This window comes from Diplotaxodon limnothrissa, linkage group LG12 (genome assembly GCF_057381915.1).
Source record: "Diplotaxodon limnothrissa isolate DT_005_m linkage group LG12, D_limnothrissa_male_GT1.1, whole genome shotgun sequence".
In the NCBI taxonomy this organism is placed as follows: Eukaryota; Metazoa; Chordata; class Actinopteri; order Cichliformes; family Cichlidae; genus Diplotaxodon; species Diplotaxodon limnothrissa.
In genome coordinates, this window is record NC_140607.1 from 33,470,192 (window position 1) to 33,495,657 (window position 25,466).

Consider the following 25,466-nt stretch of genomic DNA (forward strand, 5'->3'; position numbering starts at 1 on the left):
GGTTCAGCTTTGGGCTATTTTAGTCAGCTTCACTATGGATTCCATCTTCTTGGTATTCTAGTAGTCACAGCTCTGATAAGATGGTAAAATTGCTTAAGATCCAAGTAAATTAACGTTGTGGATATTTATTAAGAATCTTTAGACCCACAGCACTGAAGCAAATCACAGGAAATTGGAAAAGAACATCAAGCCAAAACTAAATTAGCTGAAAATAAAACTCAGAGTGTTCAATAACAAAGAAATTAGCTCGTGAGAAGCATTAAATTGGGGATATTTTTATGGAAAAAAAGTACTCTGGTTTTGTAAAATTAAAATATAGTTTTAAGATGGGTTTCTTTTATGCATAAAATGTCTGATATGCATCATGTTTACCCTTTTTTTGTTGCAGTGCTGTAACATTTGCAATTATTCATCTATTCCCCCCGTGCTATGGATTATGGCAAGTGTCAAGCCTTACATCACAAATTGCATTTAGTATAAAATCTTTGTCAAATCATCCCTAAGAAATCAAGGTTAACAATATGTCAACTTGTAGTCTTGGTCAGACATTTACACTCTTCAAGGGCATAAATCTTTTCAATAGGGTTGACGTCAGCGGTTTTCAAAAGGCCATTATTCCAGGAGTTTATGGTCAGCCTATTTTATATGCGATGATTGTCCTGCTGGAACACCAAATTGTGTCAAAATTTCAACCATCTAGCTCCTGATTTGAGGTGAAGTTGAAGAATTTCGAGGTAATACTCCTTCATTATTTCATATCCTTTGTACAATTTACCACTACCACTGGCAGCAAAACAGCACCAGAGCAAGACAGTTGCTTGACAGCTGGTACACTGTTCTTAGATGTCGAGGCTTCACCTTACTCCTCCAAACATGTATCTTGTCTTTGCGACCAAAAAGCTCAATCTTTGTCTCATCTGACTATAAAACTGTTGCCGAGATGGCATTTGGGCTTCTTTACATGAAGCCTTCATGTGGAAGTAAACATGAATCTCACTGTGCAAACTGAACCAGCCAACTGCCAATTGCCAATGTCTGATATACAAAGATGCTGGGTTCAGCTGTGGCTCACCAATCAGCCTGTTGAGGTGCACAGTAGCCTGTTTTCAGCAACCACCATTTTTGTTTTCAAGTAGAACATTGTGATATCTAATGCAAAATTTTCCATGTAATAATATTGTTTTCTAATTATAATTAGGAAAAAAAAATTCTAATGATTTTACATAAACTACTGTCCATAGATGGCCATAGTGATGGCCATATACTGCAGCGGTCCCCAACCCCCAGGCCACGGACTGGTACCGGTCTGTGAGTCATTTGGTACCGGGCCACGAGAGTAGAGACGAGAGTGAACGAGAGTGAAATGTATGGTTATCTGGGTTTTTATCGGTTTTTAGCGTTATTTTGTTATCGTAACAAACTAACTCGGTTTTCCTGGGTCTTTTCACGTGTGTTATGAATAAATCGTCTTTTTTTTGGTACCGGTACTAGTTTTATTTTGTTGTATTTATCTGCGACTCCTTAAAGGCCGGTCCGTGAAAATATTGTCGGGCACAAACCGGTCCGTGGCGCAAATAAGGTTGGGGACCGCTGATATACTGTATATACTCTTCATATGGGGGCCAAAAAAGGGGATGCTATTTCATGTGGAAAACTGTCCAAAAAAAGACTTCTTACAACTGTGTATACTACACCTTCCATAAAACAGCACAAACTGGTTCCAACCAGAATAGCAATAGAAGTGGGAGGCACTGGTGCACAACTGATAAACAAAACTGGGACTTCACTCTCTAGATTTGAGAATCAACTACTTCACAGAGGCCTGAAACTATAGACCCCATTATACAGTTTTGGCATTTACAACATTTCTGATATATTTTTATTATAATTATAATTATAATATATTAAATATATTACATAAAAACAAGAATAATTCCTTCAAAATCACGGGCCTTTCCAATTGACCTCAAGCTTTTGTGTGGTTGTGCTACATACAGATGCAAGTAAATTACTGATAGTAAGATGATTTTTAATTAGTCTGTTAATTGCCTGTTGGTTTTAGGATTTTGTCATGTTTGTAAAAAGACAATGTAAAAATATAGTATAACTGCAATATAAAAAGCAAAGCTTTTGTTTTTATCCATCTTAGGATTAGACGACTTTTCCAAAATCTTCTTTTCGACGTAAAGTGTTCACGTTGCCAGTGACAAAACTCTGTGTTTGGGCAAACACCTTAATCCCAAAATCAATCTTTATTTCAACGTACGCCTTAAAATTAGGAGAACATCAGAAGGTGCTGTTCAGCTACGAGGCATTAGAAGTTAAGGGACAAAGCACACCTGCAAAGCTGCAGTTGACATGAAACAAAAAGCACACCCAAAACAAAAGCCTCATCCAAAAGCCACTTCAGAAGTCTTTCCTCATAATCTAGGGATGTAGAGCAGATCTGAGAAATGGGAAAAGTCCCACGTGAAAGCAACAAGCTTGCACAGAGTGCATTAGCATTTACTTGTGTTTGAATATGATTGAACTAATTACGGCGGGTTATTGAGATGTTAAGCGACTGTAAACACTGAGGGTTAGAACAGGCCCCCACTGAGATGAAAAACCTCTACTTTCATCCATACGCAATTAATCAGCATCTGACTCTGCAAACAGGCTTGCTCCATTGCCTCTCTTGTAAGCACTGACTGACACATGAAAGGAGGGAAATTTGCACCCAGTTAGGAGATTATACAGCAAGTGAGTCAAATCCGAGCTGATAGTGCAGAAAGACCCCAGACATTGACACACTGGGAGGTTTACTTGACCTTTGTAAGAGTATCAGGACCTGTTACCAGGTAACAAAGTCGAGGAAGTTGGAACATGTGTACTTATTTATGCTTTTAGGAAACATTAATGTGACTTTATGTGAAAAACGATAGGGTCCTTGAGGGATAGCAGAGCGGTAATAGCCAGGGTTTGCAGGAGCTAGTAATAGATACATCATTGCACAACTGCTATTCGGGAAACAGCGTTCACATGCAGCAAAAACTTCAAAGCCTTCCATGTGCAGAAGGCCAGGTTATTTCAATTAGCCTTCAACAGAAACCCTTCTTCTACCCCAGCTGGACCCCCACCTATCACTCGCAGAGATCAGCCACAGGGGACCCTGTCACTGTGTTTCCTTTTACCCCCCCAAAGGGCTTTGTTTTGGAAAAGGAGAAGCCAGTCAGGTTCAAAGTGGAGGAGAAGACCGTGGGGTAACATGAGATGACGGTCTGTCCGATGAGGCATGCTGCTGGGGCGAATATGGACGATTCTTTTATTTCTGAGCTCTAAACAGTAGTGTACACATATAAAGGAGAAACAACTAGAAAACCATGGGACAACATTAGATTTATTGATTTTTTATGTGAGTTATAGATACTCGATCATTGTTTTCAAATACAGATATATAATGTAGTTCAAAGATTTCCAGTGGGAGAAGTTCACATTAAAGGATTTGGCATAAAAATAAGCTTCTTTCTTTGCATTATTTTCAGTTTACGGTTAAAATATGGTAAGGTTTTAGTTTAGTTTAAAGGCAACATTTCAAAAACATTAACCACAATTCACAGAGCTTCTTAAAGCATTGAAGGCAAACGTCTTCCGTGTACACAAAGATTCAGAAAGCAAGTGTTGACAGAGTGCAAAAAGTTGAACTTTATGTAACATTTGCGGATTTCTCTGGCTCAGTCACTCAGCAAAGCCCTTCGTTTGACTGAAGGCTACGAGCCCACACGTAGGCTGAACAGAGTTCAAAGTTTTTCAACCAAAAACTGGTCAGGTTCACTTCACATTTGACATGAGTCTGAACACATCTGGTCCTATTTTAAACTGAACGGGAGAAGGGAGTGTTGATTGTAATGATGATATGTCCATGTAGTATTTACACAGTTCTCTCTCTCTAGCAAAGATCAGGCGTTCAGTCATGCAAAACTGGGATATAAAAACAATCATGGCATTTTTCCTTTTCTTCAGTTCCCTCAATCGTCACCCCATGCACCATTTACCACAACCTGGAGGTTTTCCAACCTAAACAAGAAGAAAAACATGAGGCCAAACAACAGACTGAAAGCCTAACGCCTGAGGTTTTCTTGATAAAGTCAACAGGTCAAGAGAAGAGCGCCGTCCTATTCTGTAGTGCAACTGTGTGTGTTGGTTTCCAAATGCTCAGCTCTGAACATATTTGTGGCCATTGCTGATATGGTTGATCCATAATTCAAAAGGACTTTGAGAGTTTAGCAAGGCTGCTGTTGGTTCACCATCTGGATTGGTTTGTCTTTCCTTTCTCTGGAAATACAGATAAAAGAGGTAGTCACTGAACAAACTGCTAAAACAAAATTAAACAGTGAGACCTGAAAAGCAACCAACAAACAAGAAAAACACACATTTTCATCCTAAATCCCTTTTGGGTGTGTTGTTATTTCAAAGATGATCATTGTCATCTTTCCAAAGTTACTGTGGGGGGAAAAACATTGCCCTACAGACTGTTTCTCCTGCAGCTTCATGGGAGTAGTAGAAGTAATAGAGAACACTTGTTTAATCAAAACTAACTGCGAGTAAATTGTGTGGTGACCTTGCAGCAGGGCAAGCATTATTTTCAACTCGGCTCATAATAAAAGCATTTTATTGCTCTTATTGACGGTGTTTTATTAAGCAGCTTTTATAAAACAAGGAAATAAATGTTGAAAGGAAACTGTACTATGCCTTCTGTGGTACATAAACTACAGTAGTAAAGCATTAGGTGGTTTTTGACCTTAGGGCTCATTGGGATCATTTGAACTTGATGAAAAGAAGGAAACGTGTACTAAAAAGACTGGATTTGATCCCACAATGACTGGAAGGGCATTACGAAAGAACTGTTTACTGAAGAACAGAAAGATTAAACCTAGTTTTAAAAACGTGGACGTTGAGTGGATGAGTATTGTTTTAAGGGAGATCTGATAAAATAGTAACCCATCCTTTAAGTCCTATTCACAGATCATCATTCATACTTCGGTAGTTATTCAGGGTTAGATCAGTAAGTTATTTCAGCATCTGCGCTGGCAATATCTGAGCAATTTTTTTGTAATCTAAAAGAACACAAACACTCACCCTTCACTTTGTTAGGTACACGTGATAAACTGCAAATATCTTTTCAGCAGCAACTTAGTGTGTTTAATCATGCAGACCTGCTGAAATTTAAGCCGAGCATCAGAACAATGGAGCTTCCAAAATGACAGAAAGACAACAGCAACTCAAATAACTACTCTTTTCAATCCAAGGATGCAGAAGAGCATCTCTGAATGCACAACATTTGGAACTTTAAAGAAGATGGGCTACAGCAGCAGAAGACCACGCCGAGTGCCATTGCTGTCAGATAAAGACAGGAAGCTGAGGCTTAACTTTATACAGGCTTACCAAAACTGGAAAATATAAGATTGGAAAAGTGCATGGTCTGCTGCAACATTCAGACAGTAGGGTGAAAAGCTTGTGTGAAAAACATGAAAGCATGGATCCATCTTGCCTTGTATCAATAGTTCACACTAGTAGCAGTAGTTGTGTAGTGGTGTGAGAGACCTTGGCATACATTTCTTGGCATACTTCGGGCCTCTTAAGGCCCAGTATACCTGCTGTGGTTGCACAACGCAGGGGTTACCACAATCCAGGGGTGCAAGACCTTCTAAATTGGGAGCTAGCGACAAGCAGTTTGACATCAACTTTGGTTTATGGTGTGATGTGTGAGGCACTGCACAGAAATTATAATGGGACCCTTAGTACCAGCTGAGCATTGTTTAAATGCCACAGCCTACCCGAGTATTGTTCCTGACTGTGTCCATCCCTTCAGGGACACATTTGTAATGGCTGCTTCCATCATACGTAACATGTCACGAACCAAGCTGAAATAATCTCAAACTGGTTTCTTAAACATGACAGTGAGTTCACTGAACTTAAATGACTTCCACGGTCAACTGACCTCAGTCAAACCTTTGAGATGTGCTGGAGCAAGAGATTTGCATAGCTGACAAATCTGCACCAACTGTGTGATAGTATGATGTCAATTTACAGCAAAATCTCAAATAAATGTTTCCAACTCTTTGTTTAATTATGCCACAGAAAATATGGCAGTCCTGACACAATTCGGTGATGACATATGCTTCTGGATCCAAACTACTCTGCATTTATTGAGGCTGCTGTGTTTTTAACATGTTTTAATGCTTTGTATCTTGTTATATTTAATCTGAACAAGTCCCTAAAAAAGTCAGTGATCACTGTCGGCCTCTCTCGGTTTTTATTACCACTATTCATTTTAAAGCTCAGTCTTTAAAACCTTACGATGTAACTACAGCGCAGCCCATGCAGCAGTATGTTAATGACTAACTTCGTATTGTGGATGGATTATCTCAGTTGTTCTCCTGACTGAAGTTTGGTCCATTTACAGCATCCTGCCATGCGATTCCATTTGTCCCTAACTTTTATCGAGTGGAAAAAAGTTAGCATTCATCCTCCAGCTTCACTGTGCTAATGTGTTTATATTATGCTAACACAGCTGTGTAGCTAGCCACCACATCATTATATACCAGCTAGCCCAACTTCAGTAACCCTACAAACGTCACTGCTGTTTAGTTTTGTCTTCATTTATGCCGGCAGTGATAGCATAGCAGAGCTGTACGTCTTAATTTTTCAGAAATCTCTCAGTCAGAACGTGGTATATTATGTTGAGGTGGAAACTAGCGAGCTAACTTCCTGCTAATTTCTAACTCTGTTAAATTGAATAAATTCTGTTTTCATGGATGCCTGGATGTTAAACTTCATTGTTACACCTGGTAGAGCAGCCACACTGATCATTTTATTAAAGGTGAAAGAATTTATACAGTTTGTAACTCTCAGACATGTGGCAGTGTTCGTTTGACTTTGGGACCTGAAGAGGAGTTTGGACCCAGAAACGGCTAATGATGTCAGACTTAAAGGCCAGATAGTAGCAAGGTGCACCTAATGGGATACAGACAGTCATTTTAGATATGTCAACATTTGGATTGTGATTAAAATTTCATGATGAGAAGCAGAGAAGAAACCTCCCAAATTCAGAGCTATTTTTAAGTCATATTTTCAGATGCATAAGTGAGACACCAGAGTTTCCTACAATTTGGTGTTGAGACGGTTTACTTCTCTTTTCTAAATGTGCTTCCCACATCAATCCTTAAATCTATTCTGAACCCTTTTCCACATTCAGACAAACACCCCTCTACCTTTTTGATGTGTCATAAAGCAGAAGTGGAGAAGACATCACAGTACACACACACACAGACACACAAACACAGACTCACATCATATGGTGTAATGACTTTCCTACTACTGTGGTGAGCTGCCAGTCAACCTGTTGAAACCTGCAAAGTAACCCTAGATGTGGAAAGTACCCCTGCAGGTCTAAGACACATGGAACAGAGGCTCAGGAGCTCTGCGAGCTTTGTATACACAAACACACATAGCCTCATGCACACACAGAGCTGTGTAGTTTCACTGCTTCTTTCCTCCAGACACACAACCCAGACATGATCTGAAATACGGTAAGACCCCAGCTACTTCCATCCTGATATGCTTCAGATGTTGAAGAGGAATCGATGTGTCTGCACTTGTCCGTAGGAGACTTTTCATGCATGTGAATGTATAAGGTGTCTCAACACACTTGGGCTACTGTATATGGAAAAACTTTATATTATTAGTAGTATTTGCTATAAAACAAACAATCTGTCCTTAAATTAAATGTTTAATTAAACCTAATTTCTATTAGTTTTATAATTTGATTTACTTAAAAGTTTTCTGCGCTTTTTTGAGAATTAGTTGTTTAATAACATATACTTGACTATTTTGACAGTTCCACATGGGTGAGTGCTAAGACCCATAGGACTGTTAATGTTTAACTTCAAATCACTAATTTAATAGTGTGAGCGTGCTGGATATGTGATGTGGTTTTTAATGTTTGTGTGGTAAAGAACAGGGTTATGGCTTGGCTATAACAACAGGCCACCATGGATGAGACTTGTAGTGATTAATTGTTTTCAGTGAGAAAACTCTCTACTGATGGATAAATTAAGCCATGGTCAGTTACTTTGGCTCAGTATTTTGTACATCATTTAAAATTCCGCTCGTTTCAATAAAAAGGAATTCTAACCAATCAATTTAAGTTTGCATAATTTTCAAAGCGTACTTGTATTTTTTTCTAGTGTGTATGCACCTTAGGTCTCCAATTGCAGTATGTGTACCAGCATGCTGTATGTGTGAGATCACCTGACTCACATCTGCAGACCTTTTGACACTCATCATATCTTTTTGCACCTGGCCTCCTATGATCAAGACTTCAAGAAGAGAGGGCAGGTGTGCGCGCTCCCTGCCCTCGTGACTTATAAACCTAGTAGTTTCATCAAGTCGCTGCCCCAAGTGATGCTGGAAGCGGGAGGTGGCTCTTGACTCCCAATATCCATCTTTTTTCCCCTCCCTTGCCATAGTTATAGTGGGGGAAAGCCCAAATGAAATCTACGAGGCCATAAAACAGGCCTTTAATTTGCTTGTATATGCCCAGGAGCAAGCACTACTATTAGCCTCTTGTTTCTCTGGACTGCATGATTCTGCAGGGTATATGGGTTTGATCAGATCAGAAAGAAAATTTATGAGTAACGTTTAGGAGGCTGGGACATGCTGAATATCAAATAAGCAGGTGGGATTCATTGCATCTGTATGTCTCTGCTAGCACAGCAAAAAGGTGACTTGGGAGGAAATGAGAGGGAAAGAGGACCTCTAGCTATGTACCAGTTTGCACAAGATGACAAGAACTTCCAACTTCAAACATATAATCTCATCAAAGACTGAGTGAAAGATATATGGGTGGCTATGGCTGGAGGCCTACCAAACAAAAACAAGGCAATAGTTATGTCTTAATTCACAGTGTGCCTGACCTGAGGAGACCTTGGCATTGCTGCTTCACACAGAAAGAGAGACACAGATCAGAGATAACCATAGTTTTTAGACATGCATGCATGTATTCTGTATGTTATCTGCTATTAGTGTAATTTTATCTTACTGATCAGCTGCAGTGTTTTCTCTGCATTATCATCCTGAGAGCCAAGTTTTGCTTTCTGCTGTCAGCTTGTGATTACTTGGATCTGATAAGTATACAAACCAAGCTTTCTCTTAGGACAGAAAGTCAGAATTTCCTTACATGGCTTAACAAATATAAAACACTATAGAGCACAATCAACTACAAGGTGTTGAAAAACCAAAAGCCCCATTTGAGAATGCAGGGTCTCAGGCTCAGGCTATATTAAATTTACTGCAAGTGCAAATTTAAAGTATTCAGTTGGTAAAATACAGTGGACACGATTATTGTGCAACCTTGACAGAAAAAAATAAATTATTATCCTGTGTATTTATGAAACAACAATGCCATCTGGTCCCATGATGTGGTGATAAAGGGGACATGCTGCATGCCTGAGAAGTGGCTGTACCTCAGCAGGTAGCACAGGTCATGGTGATTCTATCCACGTCTGCATACTAAATATCCTTTGGCAAAATACTAACCACAAGTTGCTCTCCAACAGATCCATCACAGTATGAATATATACAAATGTTAGGCAGAAAAAGCACAGATAAGAAAGTGGTTGTAAGAATGGGTGTGTGAGGGCAACCGGACGGAGCTTGAAGAGATCACAACAAGGACAGAAGGAAACTAAGGGCTTAAATATACACATGAGGTAATCAGGAAGGTGAACTAAATTAGACTAATGAAACAGGGCAAGCAGAACTTAACTCAGTGCACACAGGATGAGAGACTATCAAAATAAGACAGGAAACCAACAGACAGAGAGACCCAGGCTGTGTCCCAATTCAGGGTCTGCACGCTTGAAGTACGCATTTTAAGTGCGGTTACGTCACCGCCACGCGACGACGGCTGTCCCAATTCGAAGTGTACTTCAAATGCATACTCCAAATGCGCCGTCGATTTCCCCAAATATCAAGCGTGGTCCGGTGCACGCTTCGTGGTCCCATATATCCCACAATTCATAGCGCGGCGGTGGGTGTGGATAATTTTGCCGCAAAATACGGCAGAAGGGAGCGGCCGAAGAGGTTTTTTTTTTCCCCCAAACTTTATTGAAATTATAAAGCGAACAGTCAGTCATTCCAGTTCAGTTTGTACAGTAGACATACAAGGCAAATAAGAGTAACAATATACAGTACAATGAAATAAGAAGGATAAATAAATACATGATAAAAAAAAGAAAAAGGGGGGGAATGTGACAGACTTCATAACAACTTTGTACTTGAAAGTTGTGACAGCTCATTCGTTAAACATTTCTGAATGAATTTCAATCAATGATAAACCTTTTTTTATTGGAAGTTAATTTAAGAGAGTTTAAGTAAGATTGCCTGGGGCGCCTCTGTCAGTGCGCCCCAGGGTGGCTGTGGCTACAATGTAGCTTGCCATCACCAGTGTGTGAATGGGTGTGTGAATGGGTGGATGACTGGATATGTAAAGCGCTTTGGGGTCCTTAGGGACTAGTAAAGGGCTATATAAAATTCAGGCCATTTAAGTAATATTCAATTTCAATCAAAAACAAATTAAATGATGGGGTTGAGTTTTGAAATGTACATTTATGTATATGGAATTTCCCTAATAAGATGGAGCGGCCGAAGAGTGAACTGTCAAAAGTACTGAATATGACGTCACTTATTTATGTGCGAACGTTTAATAATTAAAGTCACAGACAGACAGACAGACAGACAGACAGATAGATTTATTAGGGGTGCAACGATACACAAAATTCACGGTTCGGTTCGATACTTTGGTGTCACGGTTCGATATTTTTTCGATACAAAAAAAATGTTCATGCCTTTTTAATTTGTCATTTATTAAAATTATAAATATATATTTTAACTCAAAAGTACAGTTTTTAAATTTAATGTTGCTGAAACAAAAGTAATTTAAAAAAAATAAATATATCTCTGGGCTCTCAAAGTTTCAAAATCTCTGGTAGCCCTTCGGGCAGGGACTCTTCAGTTTTTGGTAGCCCAAAATAAATTTAAGTAGCCCGAATAAAAACGAGAGCAATTTTTTGATTGATGTTTTGTTTCCTTTACAATATTATACATTAAAGTATAATATTGTAAAGGAAACAAAACATTAATCAAAAAATTGTTGAAAAACAAATTACAACATTGTATAAAAATTACAATCATCAACTCAAATACTTGGTTCTAATTGAACAGAAATTTCTATGAACTTGTAAGAACTGTGTAGGACATGAATCAGTCTGTGTCAGATCCTGAATTTGAAATTTCCACTGAAGTCACGGGTAAGAGACAAGTGGAACCAAGATCTAGGCCATTTGCTTTTTGAAGTTTGCAAAGACTGCTAAATTTTGCCAGTGGTAGTTCACTCTTTGCAACATAGTACGCTGTTCTAAACAGATTTTTCAGGTTTATTTTTAGTATGTTATTTGCAATTGGTGTTTGTTCTGGGAAAGATATTGCAGACTGAGCAATAATGCATTTTTTGCATTTCTCATGGGTTCTAATGGGGGCCTTTCTTAAAATGACTGGTCCCCGTAACAAAGTCGCTTGTCGACTCAGAAATCGAGAGAAAACCAACAACACACCCGGCAGAACATTATGTTATTTACACGGGTGCACATAAGTGGTCCGCATGTGCGCATTCGCTGTCAAAATAAAAGACGCGCACCAGATAAGAAGTTGCAACGCGCGTTTGCGTCCATATAAAAAGCACTGTTTTTGTCCGCTAGAGTGGGATTTTCACGGCACATTCCGCACCACATCTCTGTGCGTTCATCATTTGTTTGAAGCCAGCTCACCTCCTGCAACCACTTTTCCGAGAATACGTGCTTCTTTTGTGGTTCGGACTCCTTCTGACATTTGTTTGGAGGTGGAGGAAGACCAAAGTAATTGCTTAAAGGAGCTTGCTTCTTCGACATCTTTAAGAGTTCTAAACAAATGTCTGTCCTCCTCCAGAAAATCTTATGTATGCAAACACGCGTTGCAACTTCATATCTTGTGCGCGTTTTTTTTTTTTTTTGACAGCAAATGCGCACCTGCAGACCACTTATGTGCAGCCCCGGTTATATAGCTCATCATATCGCAGCCACAGAAATTCTTTTGTCCATGAAACCATAAAGCTGCACTTTCTTTTTGCCTTATAGTCTGATTTGTCATAACTTTTCCGTTTTGTGGTAAGCTTTTCTTTGGCTGTCACTTCTTCACCCTGACCTGTCTTATTTGGCTCAGCAGAACTAAAATATATATCCTGCTGCTTTTACACACACACACATAACGGTCAGCGATTCTCTGCGCGATCAACCTCTTATATGTTTAAGCTTGCTGCGGGAGATTTCACTTGTCATGTTTGCATAGTAAGCTAACGATTGATAAGACGATGTCAGAGGAATTGGTGCGCAAATTATCATCACTCATCAATCAGTGCTGTCGCTCTCTATACACAGTTCGCGCGATTGCAAAGTGAAAGCAAAAAACAAGCGCAAATTCAAATGCGATTTCAATATGTCACATATTGACAGTGGCTCATCGATGCCAATGACATAATTACCCAGCTACATTTCCGAAAGAATGCAAAAGCATTGACATATATTTTCCTTCCTACAATAGCCCGACGGGCAGGGCAGAGATAGATTTTGGTAGCCCGACTGGAAAAATCGCTAGCCCCGGCACGTTGGGATAGCGATTTTGCAAGCCCTGTATGGAAAAGAGAGTTTATTACAGAGAAATGGCTCTTTCCAAAATAAAAGCTATACTATAAGCTTCTTCTGGGCTATATTGTCAGCAGCATATTGTAGCAGGTCAGGGCTGTTCGGGGTTCTGTTTGTACAGTTATGTTTTGTTTATGTTGCCATAGTGACGGGTGACGCCCTCTCGCTGCGACGGTGTGTCCTTCCGGGGTCAGAGGGCGCCCTGTGTGTTGTTGTTGTTGTTGCTGTGCGGTTGCCGCGCTGAGCAGTTAGCTAGCGGCAGTGTTCTTCTGCAGATGTCAATAAACGGCTGTGCTCCCTGGCTAGCTCACGGGAAGCAAGACCAAACGACACCTCCGTCTCCTCCTTGTCTGAGCTTGCCACATTGGTGTCATAAGTGGGATGATGGTGGCACCCCATGTTCTGACCCGAGTGACTTTTCCCCTGCCGGTCGTGACTGGCCGGTGCGCCAAAAGAAGGCACCTGGACATTTGCAGAACTTTGTGTGGGGTAATGGGGGACGACTGACCCCTTAGGTGGGGGCTATGTAGCGGGTCAGGGCTGTTCGGGGTTCTGTTTGTACAGTTATGTTTTGTTTATGTTGCCATAGTGACGGGTGACGCCCTCTCGCTGCGACGGTGTGTCTTTCCGGGGTCAGAGGGCGCCCTGTGTGTTGTTGTTGTTGCTGCTGTGCGGTTAGCTAGCGGCAGTGTTCTTCTGCAGATGTCAATAAACGGCTGTGCTCCCTGGCTAGCTCACGGGAAGCAAGACCAAACGACACCTCCGTCTCCTCCTTGTCTGAGCTCGCCACATTGGTGTCAGAAGTGGGATGATGGTGGCACCCCATGTTCTGACCCGAGTGACTTTTCCCCCGCCGGTCGTGACTAGCCGGTGCGCCAAAAGAAGGCACCTGGACATTTGCAGAACTTTGTGTGGGGTAATGGGGTCATCGGGGACGACTGACCCCTTAGGTGGGGGCTATGTAGCGGGTCAGGGCTGTTCAGGGTTCTGTTTGTACAGTTATTTTTTGTTTATGTTGCCATAGTGACGGGTGACGCCCTCTCGCTGCGACGGTGTGTCTTTCCGGGGTCAGAGGGCGCCCTGTGTGTTGTTGTTGTTGCTGCTGTGCGGTTGCCGCGCTGAGCAGTTAGCTAGCGGCAGTGTTCTTCTGCAGATGTCAATAAACGGCTGTGCTCCCTGGCTAGCTCACGGGAAGCAAGACCAAACGACACCTCCGTCTCCTCCTTGTCTGAGCTTGCCACATTGGTGTCATAAGTGGGATGATGGTGGCACCCCATGTTCTGACCCGAGTGACTTTTCCCCTGCCGGTCGTGACTGACCGGTGCGCCAAAAGAAGGCACCTGGACATTTGCAGGACTTTGTGTGGGGTAATGGGGTCATCGGGGACGACTGACCCCTTAGGTGGGGGCTGTGTAGCGGGTCAGGGCTGTTCGGGGTTCTGTTTGTACAGTTATTTTTTGTTTATGTTGCCATAGTGACGGGTGACGCCCTCTCGCTGCGACGGTGTGTCCTTCCGGGGTCAGAGGGCGCCCTGTGTGTTGTTGTTGTTGTTGCTGTGCGGTTAGCTAGCGGCAGTGTCACTACCCGATCCGTACCGGAAACCCGATCGGTACCCCGCATGCGCGAAAGGTGTCTACTTCCGGTCGAAGCATTTTACGATAGTTACAGGTCAGAGTATCTGTTAAGATGTTAAGAATAACAAGTATCTCTTAAAATCTTTCCGATAATGAAACATTTAATATAATGTAGAGAAAAACAAAAAAATAAAAAGATAGTGACAGATCGGGACTCCCGATCCTTACTGCGCATGTGCAAAGTCGGACCGTACAAATCGGGTCTACCCGATCCGTACCGCGCATGTGCAAGGGGTTTCTTCTTCTTCTGTTCGTTTAATGGCAGTGTACTCCCCAGTGTACGAGGATACCGCCACCTGCTGACTGAGCGAATGAACCCTATTGTAAACTGAATTAGCGTCATTACAAACGTGTGTTGAATTTGATTTAGTGATAGTCGAGTGTGTTTATGCTTGTCTGTGTGGAGAGGATTGTTGGAATAGTGACGATGATGTCCGCTATCACTGTCAATTGCCAGTAAACACTTCATCTGACTGCTGAATCTTCACGTGACATATTACAAAGTCTGTATTATTAACTCTGTCATTAGGCACCATTCTTCTTATTTTATGGCGCTGTTGTTCAATCGGGGGACGCTCTCTGTTGAGGAGAAAAGCAAAAATTTGTTGCGGATACGGATTATCCATTGTTTAAATGTCCCGGTAGTCGAAAAGGAGGCAGAGCTGTTGAGAAATGCTAAGAGCTAACTGGGCGCTAACCGTGTCATTCAAATATATTGAATATCGCACTGTTGGCAAAGAGAGGAAGTGACGTAAGATTTGCGCATGCGGGGTACCGATCGGGTTTCCGGTACGGATCGGGTAGTGACAGGCAGTGTTCTTCTGCAGATGTCAATAAACGGCTGTGCTCCCTGGCTAGCTCACGGGAAGCAAGACCAAACGACACCTCCGTCTCCTCCTTGTCTGAGCTCGCCACATTGGTGTCAGAAGTGGGATGATGGTGGCACCCCATGTTCTGACCCGAGTGACTTTTCCCCCGCCGGTCGTGACTAGCCGGTGCGCCAAAAGAAGGCACCTGGACATTTGCAGGACTTTGTGTGGGGTAATGGGGTCATCGGGGACGACTGACCCCTTAGGCGGGGGCTATGTAGCGGGTCAGGGCTGTTCAGGGTTCTGTTTGTACAGTTATTTTTTGTTTATGTTGCCATAGTGACGGGTGACGCCCTCTCGCTGCGACGGTGTGTCCTTCCGGGGTCAGAGGGCGCCCTGTGTGTTGTTGTTGTTGTTGCTGTGCGGTTGCCGCGCTGAGCAGTTAGCTAGCGGCAGTGTTCTTCTGCAGATGTCAATAAACGGCTGTGCTCCCTGGCTAGCTCACGGGAAGCAAGACCAAACGACACCTCCGTCTCCACCTTGTCTGAGCTCGCCACAATATTAAACATATCAGGTCCCCATAAGGAGAATCATGTGCTAACGGCTGTCTAAATGACTCGGGTAAAGTTTGTAGCATGCATGCTTGTTGTTTTTGTCTTCTTCCACTTGTCTTTGCACTAGGATGATGTCGGCGTAAATGTGCAGTCATATTCGTTGTGTTCCCACTAGTGCTGTCAGCGTTAATCTCGTTGAAATGACGTTAACGCCACAACACGGCAAATCTCCGTTAACGAGCTACCCCTGATCGCCCGTGCGTGGGGCTAGAAGGCCAACACGTTAACGAGCTAACTGCGCTAACCCACTAGTTCCCACCCATGTAATTGAGCATTGCATGGCACATCCGACATACTGTTTTACTTTAGTCCATGACGCGCTTACCTTCAGGGTCATATGTCACATGAAAACCAAAATAATTACAAACGCCAGATCTGAATGAGGGTGGGGGAGGTTCAATTTGCCATGTTGCAAGGAGAGCTTAACTTCTGTCTTGCTAGCTTGCCCTGCGCACTGACAATACTATAATATTAGCCATATTATATTGGCCATATTACATTACCACAGTGAGATGACTTTAGTCTCATGAACAACATTAACTAATTGTTATTTACTAACTAATCTTAAATGACTGTTCAGCACAGAAATGAAGCCCAACAATCATGTTTTACAGTCCCGTGGTCTCAGCCTCAGATACTCAACTAATCAAAGTTATGTCATGACAAAAATGAATGACCAACAAAACATTTTTCTCCTTCATTTCTGTCAAACAAAGCTGTATGTAACGTGTCTCGCGGTTAGTATCATGGTTGCTAGGCAACCTGAACAGCGCGACGAAGTGTATACCGTCCCATTTCACAAGCCTCTCACTTCCGCACTTCTCGTACTTATAGTACGCACCGTACGTAGTATGCATAGTGCGCGTACTTCAAGTGTGCAGACCCTGAATTGGGACACAGCCCCAGATTCCAGACTCAAAACTAGCTTCAGGGAAGGAGTAAACACAGAGATAACAGACTAGCGAGACTGAAGGTAAACAAACATGATGACACTGAAGACAGAACATGGACACAGAAATGGAAGAAAGAAATCAAGAACTCTAAATAGACTCAGAGACAATAGAAAGGAATATTTAGGAACTACAATACAAATTAATTAATCAGACATCAAGAATACAGTCTGAATACTGGTAGAGTAGAAACATGCTCTTCCATTTACTCATACTTTTTAGTGAAGTAATCTTACCTTTTTTTCACACTATAAACATAAACTTACTGTTGTAACATAATAAAACTTGGTGGATACCAACACTGTACCTCTCAAATCAAAAAGAATCCAGTGAAAAAATGAGAATTCATCTTTTCATAAAAAAAATCTAATTAAGAGAAACAGAAAATCAAGCTGCAGCAGAACTGCTGCTAATGCTGTGAAGAGCACTGTGACTCCTAACACTGCCATACCTTTTTTATATTTCTTGTGTCCTATATTACTTTTAGTGGCATAAGCACAAAAATATTGATTTTCATGTGTAGCAAATCATGAGCATCTCACCTTTTTTGTTTCCTGTTTTGTAGACTGATTATTATTCCCACAGTGACGAGTGCTAAGAGGGAACCAACAGCACCGAGAACAAAGCCCACTTTATCGTCTGTGAGAAATCACAAGAATGTAGTTAAACACTGCTATAAACTATTTATCCTTCAGAACAGTCATGCACCCATCGCAACTTTATTATTTGGAGTATCAACAACATCAAGAGTTTGTAAAACAGTGAGCTTGTTTTAAGATCTCAGCACAAGCTTAGAAACTTTATAAACAGTGACAAATGATGAATGACTAAAAGTCCTTTTTTGGGCTAAACTGTTACATATATAGTGAACGTTTATGTGTCCAAGGACTGGTTGAGTGGCCGAGGAAGCACACACAGAGGCATAAATGGTTATTAAGTAGTACAAGATTTATTTATAGTGCTCACCAGACAAATAAGTCTGGTGAGCACTATAAATAGTGTCAGGCTCAGGGTGATTTTGGGTGAAAAAGAAAAAGAAAGTACTCTTTCCCCACACAACATAAATTTTGCTCACAGTGTTAAAAATCTATTATTCATCCAACTGGTACACTGAATATAAAAGTCCCCCACTTGCTTTTTGACAGTTTGGTTCTTCAACATTGTGGTGACATATCAGGCACACTTAATCTACAAAGACTTTGGTAATATTAACACTGAAAAAGTGTATTTATTTTTACAGCAGGGAACTGATGACAGTATGTATACAGAGGAAAATGACAACAGGAAAATACGCTAAAATGCTGAAGCCTTGATCTTTATTATTTAACTGGATATACAAAACATTTTATTACAATAACTAGAATGAAGGGGTTAGTAACCGTTGTAACAGCAAGACAAGAATAAATGCACCAAGTGGACAGTGCCAAGTGGTCTACAGACACATAAAGTACAGAATTAAAAAGACTGTCCTATGAATTTTAACATGGGCATGGTGAGTCAGTATAAAGTGAATATGAACCAAAGAGAATCATCAGATTTGACAATTTCCTTTGTGCTAAACAGGCAAACACTGTGCTCATATTAGAAAGCTTATTGTTGTTTCATTTTGTTCTAACGAATCACTTTGTTATGTATGCCATTCATATAAAAAACAAATCGCAGGTATTTTCTCATCTAAACCAATTCATAAAATATTTAAAAAAAGTATGATTGGCCAATTAGCCAGAAAGCAACAGTTACTAGGCAGTGTAGCAGTTTTTAAACATACCAACGGGCTTAAACAAAACTAAAATGATAAACCTGGCTTAAAAAAACAACTTGACTCTAAATTGTGCACACTTGTTTAGGTGATACTGTGATTAAATTAAAAAAATCTAAAATGTTCCTTTGGGAATTGGCAAGCACAAATGAACTATACGACTTTCTATTTGAGTCTTCATTTGAGCACATGTTAAGTGTGATGCTGGTCCTTAAAAATAACCTCAGCTGTGTGAAAAAAAAACAAAACACAAAAAACCAAGGCACAACTAAAGCTAATAAAGAACTACACCGAGATGCACACTGACAATGTACTAATAGCTTCACAAGCTTCTAAACTACTCTGTGTTAATATCAATGGATCAGATCTGGATGCAGCAGGACTGACATCAAACGTCTGCACAACGACTGAATGCTAGTCCTCCACATGCTCCCAGTATAGTAATAATCTTTACCATTAAAATCAATCTGGTTAGTCCACTCAAACTTCACTGATCAAATAATAAACCCACAGTGAGCAACAGCACTCAGGTTGAAAGCATCACATTTCCACTGAGATGAAATAAACACATGATAAATACCACAGGGTTTGACAGAGAGTATCCCTCACCTGCTTCACCTATCCTACAGTGAAAACAGATGAAATTACATGTTACATATTATCAATTCAACCTCAGAATATTTCTGAGTTCATAATGTTTGGACTGATTAAAATGCACTCCTTTGTCTTTATCTCTGAAAGAAATTGCTAGTCGCTAACACACCCGGACACCCTTGAGCTATGTTCTTAATGCATAAAGCTTTTCTTAACATAGAGATAAGTTTCTGGGTTTTCCTTTTTTTTCTGTCATTGCTGATACCATCTCAAAATCGTTCTGTTGGCTTTTCTCTCCTTGGTAATAGCAAAGACGTTTCTTGTTCTTGTTATTCTGACAGGTGCAAATATTCTTGGAATCTGAAACATGTATATGATTGAAACTTTTGTCATTATAGGTTCCCTGTACAAAATTAAAAACAAAAAAAACCTGCATTGCATCACCGCACTGACAAAAAGTAAGGTAGGCGCTAACTAACAACACTGCTTGTCAATCATCTGGCATTTAAAAATGTGATTTTGAACACAAAATTACAGCAGTTGTAGTTGTAGTTGCATCGACATCTACAGCATATGTGTATGTTTTAACACAGAATTTTTTTTAATATATTTATGTTACATCCACTCCTCAATTTCTTGCATTTGTACTCGTTTCTTGCCCATTTTTTCTCTACTTAGCAGAAAAAGTAGAGTAGCTTGTGAAGTAGATGTTGATTGCACAAATCAGTGGCTACAGAGTAACAATACAGATTGGTACAAAATCTCCTTTGAAAATAAAGCCTTGAACACACAAACAAAACAGAAATGGTTCTGTTGTTTTCCTTTGACTGGGTTTTTCATGCATAATGGCGATCTCCAAAGAGGTTTTCATTAGATCTAAAGAAGATTCACTGTTTTTTAAAATAATTATTAACCTGTTTTGTTGACTAGAGTTTCAATAACTCAAGTATGAGATTTTATTTGTCCATCAAATACTAGAAACAGCAGGTGAAAGCACACATTACATTCTAAAAGAAAAAAAATCAGACATTTTTTCCTTTACTTGCACTTACGCACATACTGTTGGAGAAGGTAAAGAAGATGAAGAAGATGAAGATGGAGAAAAATCAGTAAGTATCTTATGAGCTTCATGCAAGTGGATGTTTTAAAACCAGAAGTGATCTTGTCTTCATGACGGCAGCACAGGGGGGAAAGCTGGTGAAAAATGGCAATGTTACATCTGAATGCATCTTATTTGGTTAAGGAAAAGGCAAATACCAGTGCTGTGCATCAGCAGAACCTAACCTTTTTGTCATACACCTGCTCTTAGATGAGCTGAAGCAGATCATCCACCACAATGTCTGTGACATGTGTGAATAGAACAATAAGTTATTTTTGTAAATTATGGTCATTCTAAGAGTCATAAGAGGCTTATCTGTTCATGCTGGTGGACTCGTCACCAGTGTTGGTCAAGTTACTTGAAAAAGTAATCAGTAACTAATTACTTCCCCAAAAAAGTAATCCCGTTACTTTACTGATTACTCATTTTCAAAAGTAATTAATTACTTTTAAAAACACGATTTACAACCTGAATAGGTGATAAAGCAATAGATTTTTCAGCCCAATTCTGCATAATCCATCATACAAAATGTAATCAAATAGAAAAGTCTCTTTTGCAAGTAAAACACAGCAGAAAATAAATAAAATCAAACACTAGCGGTCCTGTTGCTCTATTTTCACCTGTAAAGCTGGAGCGGGGTAGGCGGAGGTTTACCCTGGTGCAGGTGTGCCGCAGCGGTCAGTTGAAGAATCCGCAAGTTTCTCTGTGAATTCCCCATTACGTCGTAGCGCACTCGGTGCTTGCTTGGAAGTTTTGGGGAGGTTTTTTCGCTGTAAAAAGAAGTTTTCTTCCCACGCACGATGGACGCTAATGTTTTTGTCACTTTTTATGGAATCAAACTCAAAGTAAGGTCAGTACTTCCACACTTTAAACGCTGCACGCTCATACTCTCTCCCGCACTCAATATATTATCCATTGTTGATCTGCACACAGCTGTTGTCACGAACGTCGCACTCGCTTACGTCACTGTCATGAGACATTCTCGCAAAAAAAAAAAAATCACGGTTTTAGTAACGCAGCGTGCTTACGGGAAAGTAACAGTAATCTAATTACCGTTTTTGCAATAGTAATCCCTTATTTTACTCGTTACTTGAAAAAAGTAATCGGAATGCGTTACTGCCCATCTCTGCTCGTCACTTGCCAGTCACAAATCAATAACTGAAGTTTCACAGTCAGATCCACCCCGCACTCATCACATCTGGTTTCTATATATCAAGATGGCTGAGGTGAAAATAATGAAACTGTGGCTTTGTAACAGGACTTTACAAACCAGTGGGTAATGCAATAGTACACGTCCATCTTTTCTACTGCGTATGATACTAACAGTTAGAAAAATGCGGTTTGAAGGTCATATGAAGTACTTGCTGCAATTCTTCTAATCTTGCTCAGCACAGTGTGAAACAACACATGTCAAATGTTTCAACATTCAACACTGCTGACTTCACATTCTTGTGTTCATTTTTAATTGAATGTTGAATTAATTTGAATTAAATGTAACTTGAACTCAAAATTAAAATATAACAGAGGTGAAAAAGCCTGCTAAGTGGAATTTATCAACTAGAGACTTTCAGTGACAGAAATGGCCACAAGCAAGACACTAAAATGTGAGCAACATGACTGGTTTTAAGGTCTCGAGCTGTCCCTGGTTGGCATTTCAATTCTCATTCTCCTACGCAACCTGAATTTACCAACCACTTTTGCCTCTCTCTCAATGCTCAGCTGCACTATCTCAGGGGAATCTAAGAGAGAACCACAGCGAGTAAATTGAGTGAGGCTTTGTCTTGCAACCCACGTCACTACTCCCTATGAAAATTGCTCGATCCCCTTCTGGCAGCTGTCACCTTCCCTTTAATCACTTTCTTCCCCTCTACGCAAGAAACTGTATTAATATTATAAGGCCATTAAGGTGGGCCAAACCTGTTATTGGTATGCATTTGATACTCAACCAGGGGTATTGTTTTTCAGAAGACCGTGACAAGGCACGGCAATGCTAGTAAGCTCTAGGACCTTGTAAGTCTCTCACAGCCCTGTCAGTCGTGAGATCAAAAGCACTCAGAGGACTTTCAGTCCAAACTCCACCTTCACTTCTCCAACACTCCCATCTTTCTAGCAGAAGATATTAACATTATCCTCACAACACACTGCACCACCACTACCTAAACTCTAAAATGGCTAAAAAAGCACGCCGACAAGTACAGCATCCATCTCAAATAGCTGGGGATTTTAGTGATGGGAAAATTCATACAGAGATCCACTTTTGATGGAAAGGACTTACTGTCACCTCTGCTGATAGCAGGCAACATTTCAGCAGCAACTCATTAAAGTGACTCAGAGAAGAAGTCAAACTGGATGTGGTCACATTTGTTGTTCAGCGGCACACCCTTTTCATCTCAGCTGTGACTCCAATTCTGCAACTGTTCAGCCTGCACATCGTGCTGCAGCGATTCATTTAAGGGGAGGAGGCGAGATCCACCAGGGCGTCTCCAGCTCTGTCTGTATTTAGTATGTTTACTTGGTTAGAGGTCACATTCGAATGGCGGAGGTAACAGCTCATGCAACACCTGCCATTCCGAACCTCAGGTCATGTTTGCAGTTGTTAGCTCTGATTTGTGTAACGAGAGTGTCACAGCAAATATAATCATTTTCCACAAGGCTAAAAAGGCCCACCTTTGTGTGTGTATGTGTGTACGCCCGTGTAGAACGGTCACATTAAAGCACTACCTCACAGAATATGACTGTTTATTTGTGCACCTATCTGTCAGAGAGACAGCACAAGCTACAATCAACAATTTCCACATCTTGCACCATAAAAACAAATAAAACCACGTGGCCTTTATGAGCACTCTGCGCCCATAAAGAGATGAGAAGTATAGCAGGAATGTGTCCAAAACTTCAACAAAGTATAAAGCCTGTTTCAAACTAACTTGACATTAGTGTTGATGAACATCACCGCTCTACTGCAATGACCCAGCAGTTTTTCAGCAGTGGAAAAGTTCACAGTGTCTAAGGCCACAGGCAGCTCATCAGGTCAGGAGCCTGACCGGGAGAATTCTTGTCATTTTTTCCAACATTTGCAAGCTTTCGCAGCATGACTTTGCTCCCCATGGGTCAGTAGCACTACTGTGCTCTTCGCCCACAATCTTTGCTCACCACCAATCCTAATTGTGACAATTGAAGGCCCAAAAGTTCTTCTTTTTCTCCCAAATAAAATTCAAATTGAGTTTTTGACACACCGAAGGAGAGTCATCCATCACAGTCGCGCAAGTTCAAGTAGTCAGAAAAGGGATATGCATGGTATTTTCCAATTATGCATAATGTAATAATAATTAAGATGAAACCTTAGCAAAAAAGTCAGAAAGGAGATCACTGTGAAAAGAAAGCAAAATAACAGATGTAGAGAAAAACAAAGAGATATCACCAGGCTTAATAACAAACATTTCTAAACAGTTCTGCTCTAGATAACCACGTTATGAAACCAATATGCTAATAATTGAGTTTGGATCAATTGTATCCAGCTGTACCAAGCTGTTTGTTACAAGGGACTCCAAATCTTTTCAGTGAAGCTCATTTATCCCCGATCACTATCAAGAGGAAGTCTGTGTTTGTGGTTATAACGAGGAAAGGATGGAGGGCAGGAGTGAGGCCACGAAAGGACGAAAGCAGAGGTGGATCAGAAGTTAAGCGCTTTCGATTCTCTGCTTCATCACTTCTCAGATGCACCATTTCATCAAATCTTAATTTAACTGCAATACAAATAATTACTATGTCATTACCAGTTGTTTTCTTAAAATCAACCATTTATTTCCACAAAACGAGGCATTAACCCGCTCTGTCACAAACACATTATACTGGGCCTGCGTTCCAGCTCACTTTCTTTTTACTTCCATAAACTCTGCGACTGATGTTACAAAGAATATACTGAACACATACTACAGAAAGTACATGCATTACAAGCAGTATGCAAACAAACAGGGCGTACTGCGTGAATATATATATTTGTGAGATAAACTGTTGCTCACACATTTGTCTCATCTGTAGAGCCAAAAAAGGCAAAACAAAAAGGGAAAAAAAAAAAAGGTTATTAAAATGATTTTAATTGGAAGCAGCTTGGCTGTGCATATGTGTGAGGCTTTTTTCAGAGCATAGAAAATAAAAACTCTGTTAAAGTTACCAGAAAAAAAAACATTCTGGTTATCAGGCTGCAAAATGAATTCTGATGCTGTACGAATCTTGACATACTGGGAGAACTGGTACTGACCACACTAAGAGTATTCAATTGGAAATACTGCCATCTGATGGCATCAGCTTAAAACTACAATACTCATTTTGAGTTCTTAGATGAGGTGATGAATGAAAGCATTAGATGGTTCCAGGTGGTTCTAATTCACAGACACAAAGCCGAGCCCGTTCAAGTTCAGACGTTTATAGCTTTGTTACTGAAGGTCTGCATGAGCAACCGCGAGCCAAGTCTATGTAATCTTTGCTGTCCAAAAGACTGCATGACAAGAAAGAGATTCACCAGTCATCTCAATTTCAAGAGGAAGCTGCTACCAATTGTGGAGCACAAAACGTGTAAGTTTAAACTGACAGAGAAATTACAGCGTTCACATTTTTCCTTCCAGTCTAAATTATATTATACTTCAGTGCCAATGACAGTATACATCATGCTACAAGACTCAGCCGGCAGGGAGTTACAAAGAGTTTGAGATATGGAATCTATCACAAAGAAAGTGAGACTTTTTTTTTTCCAAAATGTTTTTCAGACATGTGGCACTGAACTCTGTTGCCAATGGGAACTGTTTTGAAATATCCACCATCTCCCATCTTTAAAGACATAAAAAAAATTGATCAAATGCACGTGATTCTGTTCAGATCATCAACACACTTGTTTGTCTTAAAAAGACAGCTCATGAATCATTTGGAAGAGAGATTTTCATTAATAATGTCTGCAATAGTTATATAGTACTGGATCATATTATTGCTGCTTTTCTCACATTCATATCCGCTGAACTCATTTTACCAAACACAGAAAGCTATTCATTACCTCCGCCAAGAAGGATATACTGTATTGTGTGTGTGTGTGTGTGTGTGTGTGTGTGTGTGTGTGTGTGTGTGTGTGTGTGTGCGCGCGCATGTCATTAATCTGTTTGTAAACATGATAGCTCAAAAAGTTTTGCATGATATCTGATCAAATTTTGCAGGGGTGTAGAGTGGGGTCAAAAATCCAACAA

At 40.5% G+C, this 25,466-nt stretch overlaps 1 protein-coding gene across 1 annotated transcript in view; it reads right to left on the reverse strand.

The window, feature by feature from the left end:
- Nucleotides 1-4,200: 4,200 nt before the first annotated feature.
- The window catches only part of susd2 (sushi domain containing 2), a 35,797-nt gene continuing 14,531 nt past the window's right edge, over nucleotides 4,201-25,466 (reverse strand). Inside the window, exons 13-14 of the mRNA XM_085367499.1 lie at nucleotides 17,326-17,422; nucleotides 4,201-4,314 (exon numbers count right to left, since the gene is read on the reverse strand). Coding sequence (XP_085223625.1) covers nucleotides 4,263-4,314; nucleotides 17,326-17,422 — 149 coding nt within the window. The 3' untranslated portion in view covers nucleotides 4,201-4,262. The remainder of the gene's footprint in view (nucleotides 4,315-17,325; nucleotides 17,423-25,466) is intronic.